We start from the raw sequence: 10,125 nt of genomic DNA, 5'->3' as shown, positions 1-10,125 counted from the left end.
GGGTCTCCGCAGCCTGGAGGCCAGTCCCAGCCGCACTCGCCAGGAAGGCAGGAGTGTGGAGGCGACTGGGTAGCAGCCACCAAGTCAACTGAGTGAGAAGACCTGGGGCTCTAGGCAGGGCCGGGCGTGGCGCAGCTCCGGGGAGCGTGCAGGCGGGGCCGCTTAGCTTTGATACGCGATGCCGGGGACAGACACCCCAGAGCACCCAGGTAGCTCATGTGCAGAGGCGAGCAGCTCCCGGACACCTGGCAGGTGCGGAACTTTAACAGGACAGGCTTTCGTGGACGCCGGAACCACTGACTCGCAAGGCAGGGCTGCAGGCTGGGGGAGCAAAGGTTATAAATAGAAAAGGGGGAAGGCTGGGAAGGGCAGCGGGCAAGGGCAGCAGGTTGGGCGGGGCACGCATTGAGTGACGGGTGTTGAGCGCACCTTGGAACAGGTGGCTCTCCCGGTGCCCACCTGAGGCTGGCATTCACAGTAAATGAACTTATTTAGAGCATCAACATGCGGAGTTGTCTAATGTGAGTAGTAACCTGCATAATCATATGTATTCTGATTTTTATATTCCGTGTAAAGGTTATAAACAGTGTATATGTGCACACCAAACTGGCTACTGCTGGGGAATGAGATTAGAGAGGTGGGTAGATAGGTAGGTAGGGAGACTGCCATTTATTTTATTTCATTTATTTATTTTGCTTTATGAACTTGTGTACTGCTTGATCATTTTCCTTAAATGAGCATATATTACTTCTACAAACATCTCCAAAGGCAAATTTTGAATTATATAATTTATGTCTATGCATAAATTATGCTAATAAATCTAATGTGTTATAAAGCAAAGCACATGCGTTATTATATATGTCTGTGCCTGGTGTTGGAAGTTGGGCATCTCCCACAAAGGCAACTCTGTAGATCACCCTTCGTCTCTTTCACTTACTGTCAGGAGAAAGATAAAAAAAGAGGCAGATACAGGACCAAGGGCCAGGAGGAGAAGTGTAAAGTCTCAGGGAAAAAGAGCCGTAAGTGTCTGAATGCCTAGACAGGCCACCGTGGGCGTGTTGGCCGGGTGCCTTGTCGCATATTTTCTGGTTGACCTGGGCGGGGTGACCTGGGCTGTGTGTCCCGGAACCCCCAGCATGAAAAGCAGCAGCTCCTATTTTGGACATTAGTCTTCTTCTCTGGGGGCACTCAATTGTCGTCGCTCTTTTCTCTGGTGACCTGCTACCGTCAGTGGTGACAATATAAACACAGGTTTGTTTTCTATGACCTTCCTCCTGCCCAGGCATTCCTGGTGGGGTCCATTCAGGGGTGTGTAGATAGAATTCTTGTTTTCTATGACCTTCCTCCTGCCCAGGCATTCCTGACGGGGTCCATTCGGGGGTTCTATATATTTAGTTGGGAAAAAGTTACATCTTTCTTTCCACTAACCTTTCGTCTAAATGTAACCTCTCCTTTGCTGATGCATGGGGGCAGTAAACTGCAGTGGTATTAGCAGTACTGGTGACTGTGTCACCAGTAGAAATCATAGATACTTTCATGTTACAGAGGTTGCACATCTTTTGAAAAACATCATTTACATATCACTATGCATAAATTATGCTAATAAATCTAATGTGTTATAAAGCAAAGCACATGCGTTATTATATATAAATGTAAAATTATTTTAATAACTATTAAGGATAATTGGTTATTTGATGGGTTGATGTATTTTAAGTGATGCACTTAAAATCATTATTCTGAGAAGAGAACCAAAGGCTTTTTACTTTATGTATTGAAAATCATTATTCTGAGACGGCTCCCTCAGACTGCCAGAAGTTTCCATGGCACAAAAAAAGGTTATGCACCCGGACCCAGCAGGAGTCAGTGGTGACACAAATGCATAAACACCCAGGCTTGGGACACAGGCTCTGCCACTGATTCCCTGTGTCACCTGGGACAAAATTCTCCACCCCAGTTTGATCCTGTGGCATCTGGCATATTTTTTTTAAGCTTTTAGCTTACTCTGAAATCAAGATTAGCAGCAGTCAGTCCTCACAACTAGAAAAAGACTAAATAAAATTTAAAAATTTTAAATTAAATGTATTGGGGTGGCATTGGTTTCATGCAGTCAGTCCTCACAACTAGAAAAAGACTAAATAAAAATTTTAAATTAAATATATTGGGGTGGCATTGGTTTCACGTGTACAGTTCTGTGATACATTATCCGTATATTGCATTGTGTGTTTACCACCCAAATCAGGGCTTTTGTAATTTTCCAGTGACCTCCGCTTTGAGTTTTTCCAGCTTGTTAAATCGTTGATTTGTATTTCCCCCTATGGAGAAGGAGGGGGACACACTTGAGGATAAATCCACAAGTAATTATGCAGCACCTCCTGGGATGGCAGGCCTCGTTTCAGAAGCTTGTCTCCCTCTGTCTGCTTCTGGCACAATAGAATGGAGCCCTCTTAGGAGAGAACACCAGTTAGTTTATCCTGCCTAATCTTTTTCTTGCCCACTTTGAAAAGAACCCCCATGGGCCTGAGTTGACTTAGTGAATGAGCTAAACCCTCTTTTGACAAGAGAAGCTTGAAAATAACTTTGTTCCCATAGTCCTGGCTAAGCAGCCAGCCTTGCCAGGAGAAAACATGACGGGTTTCTTTCTATCTTAAAATCCTCCTGATTTAGGTTCAAGCTTTCAGTTTTAGGTACAGGTGGGCACAGTTCTGACAACACTCATATTTTCATGGTAGACCCAACGGCCAGGGTGTTTAGAAGTGGCTTAGGTTAGATCATTCGCAGTAAGTGGGTGTCGTGGTATTTCAGAACAGAAAGTGGGGGTCGGCTGGCCCACCCCTTTAGTTGGAAGGATACGTGGGCTGCCTGGAAGCCCCCCGAGTGCCTGGTTCAGTGCTGTTTCTCTGCTTCAGCAGTCCCTGCGCCTCCCTCTCCATGTCACACAGGCAGTGGCTGGCTCCTCCGTGTCCAGCTGCCAGCACAGTATGTGGCACGTAGTGTCGGTGACTGCTGATGCCAAAGCTTGGAGGGCATAGGATTGTAACCGGACCATGGGCCCAAATGGGAGTGTCTCTGCCGAGCGAGGACATGGACCTAAGTGGCTAGTAGAGTGAGTCTGAAGCCTGCCATGTGCTGCCGGGGTTTCACTCACCACCGGGTTCCCAGCCCAGCACTGGACTCCCCAACCCGGACAGAGCAGGAACGGCAACCAGAACCTGGCTGAGATATGTCCCGGGGGCGTACAGATGATTGACAAATGCCAGGCTCTGGAGGAATGACACTTCTCATCTGTGTAGGGAGGAGAGCCCTCGTGTTTATTAAGTGCCTGTGTGCTAGGCACATGGTGTCTCACTAATATCCTTATATACTTCATGGAGGATCTCACTTAGTTCTCACAAGAAACTGAGTATGGCTTTATTTCCATTTTCCAGAAAAGAAAACTGAGGCTTAAAGAAGTTAACAGATTTTCTCAGTCATATAACTAGGGAATTGGGAGCCTGGGAAATTGAGAGCTGAGATTCAAAGCCAGGTTTTTCTACATTAAAACCCATAAACTTTCTTATTTTTCTTCTATTGTGAGGCAAATAAAATATGAATACTTTATTATAAAAATGTAAAATAATGCCAAAGTATAGAGAATAAAACCCACAAGTCTCCTTTTTTTTATCTCCCCACAACCCACTCTCCTCCCCCTGAGGAAGCCCTGTTGATGGTTTGGTCTGAATCTTTCCAGGCATTTAGCTCTGTATCTACACACACACACACACACACATATCCATACACTCCTATAGGGTGAAATAAGCAAATACATAAATAAAGCCATTATAGCTGCTTTATTAGGAAAAATTAAATTACAATGAACATTTTCTTTTCTCTGTTTTATTGGTAGGGATCGTTGTAATCATTTAACATTTAGTGAGCACTTACTGTGTGCCAGACAATGCCCTAAGGTATCATTTTATGTGGCCTCACAGTTGCCCTTCACTTCTGAGGCATTTGAAGCACAGAGAGGTTAAGAGATTGCTCAAGGTCACACAGCTAGTGGGTGTAGAGGCAGTAGCCAAACCAGGGCCTGGCTCTGGAGCCTGTGCTTTTAACCATCACACAGATACCTCCACTGCTGTCTGACTCCTACAGAGTCAGGGCTTGGTGGTATCAGAGTGCTTGTCCCAGTGAGCTGGGATCATCCTCATTTGGTTCCTATGAAGCGTACTGTATAGTGGGATAACTTCTGGAACATGTCTTCCTCCCTAGGCCACCCCAGCAATGTCTACAACACGCTTCCCGCAACCAGACTGCTTACATGTGGACATCGCATGAGTTAAAACACAGAAACAGTGCCTGGCACAAGGAAAGCACTCTGTTTGCTCTAATTTTTCCTTACTGTGTAGTTCACAGGTTGCCTTCATATGCGGTATTTCATTTATTCCCTACAACAACCCTGGGCGGAGAGAATGGTACCGTTAACCTACCTGGTAGCGGAGGAACTGAGGCCCATGAACTGACAGGGCGAGCCCAAGGGCTGGTTAGTGTTTGGTGCTGTGACCAGAACACCCCCCGGTGAGGGAAAGAGTGGCGTTTCCCTTCTGTTTTGTCCTGCTGTGCCTTCCTCTACGATGGCAGGTATCTGATATGTGAATACACTGCTTCCTTATTAAACATAGTTTTGCAAGGCATCAGTGTTCCGATTCGGAGAGTAGAGCATTGGCTCTCAACGTTGACCACACACAGAGTTCACATGGATGTACATGGCTTGGCTCTCACATTAAGGAAGACCTTGAGTTGTATTTGCATTGACTGCAGTTAGCGACAGCCTTCAGCTGCAGGTCCTCGTTCTGTATTTTGAATTTAATTTAAAAAGGTCAATAAAAGGGACCTTCCTTATTAAAAAAAAAAAGGTCCGCCACTTGCAACTATAGACGCTTATGGCGTACAGCTGGTTAAGGATTGAAATAAAAGGACAGCAGGCTTGGTTATAGAAGAACAAGATATCACACTCAAGAATCATTCAATACCCCACAAGTCATTTTACTGATAAATATATTTATTATTTTGTTGTATGTGGTCATCAACACTTTTATAGCAATTACTGTGTGTCAGGCACTGTGATCAGTGATTTACAAATATTTCATTCTCCTAAGAGCCTTTGCTTACCACCACGGGCTGAAGAACTTCAGTGAGGAGAGAGTATGGGGGGCTCTAGGATGGAATGGATGGCTTCATAGAAAGGGAGGATTTGAGCTGCTCTTTAAAGAATGTGTAGAAATAGGCAAGGAGAGTGAGGAGGGAATTCAAGGCACAGAAAAAGGCAGGTGTAGAGGAGTGGAGTTGGAATATTTGTTACTCTCTGTGGGAACAGGAATGGCCAGCTGATGGCAGTGAGCCAAGAGCACCCAACTGTCGAGGTCTGGGCTTTGGCTAGTTTGCTGATGCATCAAAACGTTCCCACTGATGCATGTCAATCCAAACCACATGAAAAAAGGGGTCATGTTTCTAAGAGTTAAAAATGGCACAGTAATTTTTGGCCACATGTGAGGATAATCACTCCCCCTGGGTTGGAGAGGTCACAGAAATGGAGCCGTGGGGAGGCCTGCATACCTTCTACAGCATCCATGCCAAATCATCACCCCCATATGCTCCTGGTCTTTCTTCTTTTGTCACCCTAAATACCCCCACTTCTGTTCTTCATACAACAGGCTTTCAAGACTCTTCAGCACCCTGTTCACCCTCCTATAAATGTGGTCCACTCTGGATATTTTAGTTCTTATGCTGTGGGGTCCAATCCTCCAGGGGAGGGCTGCCAGCTAAGAGCAGAGATGCATTCTATTTTCATCATCCCAAATATTGTATTAGTCATGAAACTTAGGACCACAGCTTTTTTAAAAAAGAATCCATATTTAACTTCCTATTGACTAAATATATATTTTATTATTCAATCCTATGCATGTACTATTCAGTTCTATGTTGTACCTGACTCCAAAAAGTTACTCCAAAAAGAGTACATTATAAAAGAAGCAATGGGGTTATTGGGATAAAATAACCTTTAAAACAGCCAGGGAGAAAAAGGCCAAAGGGTGTTGTTCTTTTTTTTTTTTTTTAATATATTTTATTGATTTTTTACAGAGAGGAAGGGAGAGAGACAGAGAGTTAGAAACATCGATGAGAAAGAAACATCGATCAGCCGCCTCCTGCACATCTCCTACTGGGGATGTGCCCGCAACCAAGGTACATGCCCTTGACTGGAATCAAACCCGGGACCCTTCAGTCCGCAGGCCGACGCTCCATCCACTGAGCCAAACCGGTTTCGGCAAGGGTGTTGTTCTTATCTTGCCCTTTCTTCTGCCACGTTTTCTTCCCTTCTCAAAAGGAGGATTCAAAAAAACCTGAAAATGAGGAAATGAATTTCCTAAAATCTGGGTCAAGAAGATCAAACATCTCACGTTTTTGGCAGGACACGCGCTACCCACCAGGCCTCTTACAAGGTGTTGGCCCTCGGGGCCCTTTCTCTTTCCCTGGCCAGGACCTCAGACATGACCGGGAAGATCTTCACAAACACCAGGGAGCGGTGGAGGCAGCAGAATGTGAACAGCGCCTTCGCCAGGCTGAGGAAGCTCATCCCCACTCACCCTCCAGACAAGAAGCTGAGCAAGAATGAAACGCTTCGCCTGGCAATGAGGTATATCAACTTCTTGGTCAAGGTCTTGGGGGAGCAAAGCCTGCAGCAAACGGGAGTGGCAGCCCCGGGCAACATTCTGGGACTCTTCCCCCAAGGACCCCCCCTGCCCGACAGGACTCTGCTCAGTGACTACCAGGTTCCTTCACCTGGCCCAAGCCACCACGTCCCTTAGTGCGGCTCTGACTCTCAGCACCCAGGGAGACACTTGTTCAGAAGTCACTGGCCATCGACAGCCTTTGGCATGTTACAGAGTCACCTTGATGAATAATTTGTGAGGCAGGAATTTAAGTGTCACAGGAGGTGGCTCAGGGACAGCTGCCAGGAGCTGACTGGAGGCCATGAGGAGTGTGGCTTTGGAATGCGGCCTGTTTCTGTCTATTTTCTATGTCCAACATCTACATGAGATGTCGTTTGAAGGAAAAACAATTACTCAATATGTTTTCAGTTATAAGCAAGATGAGTAGAAATGCACATTTCAGATGAGTAAAAAATGCTTCCCTCCGAACATTTTTTAAAAATATATATTTTTATTGATTTTAGAGAAGAAGAGAGAGGGAGAGATAGAAACATCAATGATGAGACAGAATCATTGACTGGCTGCCTCCTGCACGCCCCCTACTGGGGATCAAGCCTGCAACCCAGGCATGTGACCTTGACCGGAATCAAACCTGGGACCCTTCAGTCCACAGGCCAGTGCTCTATCTACTGAGCCAAACCAGCTAGGGCCCTCAGAACATACTTTAAAGTTTCTTTTGAAAAATGTAGTGTGTTTGATCAAGGGGGAACAAAACAAGTCTTCAGGTTGGCTCTTGCAGGAAAATAATCCTGGAGGCTTGTAGAGAAAAGACCCTCCTAAAGACCCTCCTGACATGAGAAGATTACAGGAATGCAACAGATACCTATGGGAGAGCTCTGCATCCTTTATCGCTACAGAAGTGGGAGGTGTTACCTGCCAGGAGCCATTCCCATATATGTTATCTCCAAAGCCAAATGGTGGGCTATATTTGTGAGAGGCAAGGACTTGATCATTTATGAATTAGAGTTCCTAGTTTTCTTATGAAAAACAGCTGAAATAGGTTCTCTAACCCCTCAGTTTCACATGTCAGGTATTAATACTTCTAATTCAGCCTGAGTTCCTGCTGATTTAAGACCCGTAAAATTCAAATATAATTATGAAAATCCAAACATTACCATTTAACGACTCATTTAACAGAGAGCTTAGTTTAAACAAAAGATTTAGAGCAGACAATGGGACTGTAATACCAGACTCTAATGAATTAATGAATTTGGAATTTGTCTTCCCAGCTATGGAGCATTAGCTCAGTCTTATGTTGGGAGGGGTGGTACCCACAGGCCAATGGAACAGTGTGGATTTGGCATAACTCATCACCACTTGCCACCCTGATGATGCTTGGATTCAGAGATGAATCCCATAGCTGAGCCCAGAATACAAATTATGTCATTTGATTGTCTCTGGGACATTTTATTTCCCCAAAGTTCTTGATGTACATTGGTTTTAAAACCTTCTGAACCATCAGTAGGAAATTGATGGATTTGCAATTATGGCTTTCCAGTGTATACACAACAGAGGAGTTAAAATTTCCTGCCACTCTAGAAGGAAGATATTTGACTTATGAAAGGTTGAAATGAGCCCCTTTGGTTTGATAATCAGAAGAAAATTGGATGAGGCCCCCTCAAAATCTCATTCCCCAAATGAGCAAGGCCGTTATGTCATTAAACTCCATGCAGCATTCACACTCGTAGCACGTTGTGTGTCAGAAGCAATGCATTTCCTTCTGGGTCCTTTCTTTAAACTGCACTCAGTGAACTTCCCCATGGACCCAGAATAGGAGGAGACACAAATGGGCATTTCTCACAAGCTTGGGGGGACTTAAGTGTGTCCCCAAACTACCAATGGTTTGCTGATGGTTGTCAATTGAGCAACATTACTTATTCTCATCTGGCATTAAATCAAAGTCACTTTTGACAGTATTTTTATATTAGCTTCATTTTACCATGTTGCCGAGGACTGCATGGAGGCCTGAATACGGGATTTAATGCTCTTCTCAGAGTGAGTGCACCTTTTTGCTGTTGGGGCCACGTCTGCGTGTGCAGAGGGCCTTTGCTCCTAAAAAGCTCTGGGGAGACTGAATGATCATTAAACTATATGAGGAGGATCATTGTTTAATGAAACCCTGCAGGAAACCCCCTTGATAGAATGAATACACATTTAAGATATGACTTTATGTAATTCACCTCTTAGATGACTTCTTTTGCAAGCTTGGATTTTGATATATCAAGTTGTGTCATGTTAAAATGACTGTCAGACCTAAACCTTGGCAAGGTAAGCTGCTGTAAGACTGGAGGCTAATTCAAAAATCACTCTATAGTCTTCCTTGGTGTCCTATACTTAGGGCTTGGTGATTGCAATAGTAAGAATTTATGGTTCGAATGTATTGTAGTTCCCTAGTGGTACATCCTTTTATGGATCATTTGAACCCAACAGAAGAGTTTAGACAGATTATATCATCCATGCTACTCTGTTACTTGAAAACAAGTGTTTGGTCTGCTCCAGACACCACTGGAAACTAGGTATAAACAAGTCCATTTATTTATATAGGTCATTATGTTGGCTAATCTTACTCCTCATGTGACAGAGGAGAAAACAGGTCCAGAGCATTTCAAAGTGACTTTGCAAAGGTCACATGGACAGTTAGTGGAAACCCCGTGCGTGCCAGTCTCCTGATCCAGCGCCCAGCCTTGCTACAGCCTTGTTTGGTCACTAAGTATTTTAGGATTGAAAACGGACCAGCACCTTATGATTAGGCTCCTCTCTTCTTAATAGTGCTCTGTAACCTTCTATGCCTTTTTATTGAAATGGAATTATTGTGCTTTGTAGAATGTGATTAGAAGTATCAGCCAAAGATTTTATCTGTTGTTTTGTGATATTTTTTACCATTGATTCTAATTTACTTTTTAACTATTAATTTATTGAAAATAAATTAAGAAAAGAAAGTGTTCTCTTTTTTTTTCTTTTTAAAAAGAGTTTTATAATTAACTAAGCTCATCCGCTCATTCACTCCACCCTCACAGCCAATCTTCTGGCTTTGAACCACCCCCCCACCCCCACTGTCTTTAGTCAAGAAAAAAATGCTGTTCCCCAGCAAACCAGGACCTCGGCAGCCTGACCCCATTGTACCCTTCCCTTTACCTTCTACAGTCCCCGAAATGCATTGTACATGCTAATGAAACCATTTCACTTGATGGTCCCCAAACATGCCCCCCCCCACAATACCTCTGACTTTCCCCTTGTGATTCCATCTGCTTGCATGAACGTCCCATTCTCACTTGTTTTACTCACCCACCATCTGCACCAAATTCCACTTGCTAAAATCTTTCATGGCTGATCTGAAATACCACTCCTTCAGGAAGCTTGACTCATCTTAAACATCATC

General features: G+C 44.3%; 1 protein-coding gene across 6 annotated transcripts in view; it reads left to right on the top strand.

Annotated features, from left to right (window-relative positions):
- Positions 1-7,132, top strand: part of TAL2 (T-cell acute lymphocytic leukemia 2) — an 8,574-nt gene extending 1,442 nt beyond the window's left edge. The window contains exons 1-3 of one of the 6 annotated variants that reach the window (XM_005859801.2): positions 370-521; positions 4,249-4,345; positions 6,515-7,132. In XM_005859801.2, the coding sequence (XP_005859863.1) occupies positions 6,525-6,842 (318 nt within the window). In that variant the 5' untranslated portion in view covers positions 370-521; positions 4,249-4,345; positions 6,515-6,524 and the 3' untranslated portion in view covers positions 6,843-7,132. The other 5 variants (XM_005859802.2, XR_001360841.1, XM_014534436.1 and 2 more) reach the window with 5 other exon arrangements.
- Positions 7,133-10,125: the final 2,993 nt, after the last annotated feature.

This window comes from Myotis brandtii, unplaced genomic scaffold (genome assembly GCF_000412655.1).
Source record: "Myotis brandtii unplaced genomic scaffold, ASM41265v1 scaffold13, whole genome shotgun sequence".
Taxonomy (NCBI): Eukaryota; Metazoa; Chordata; class Mammalia; order Chiroptera; family Vespertilionidae; genus Myotis; species Myotis brandtii.
Note: the sequence above shows the minus strand (reverse complement) of the source record. Positions and strands in the feature narration are given on the sequence as shown.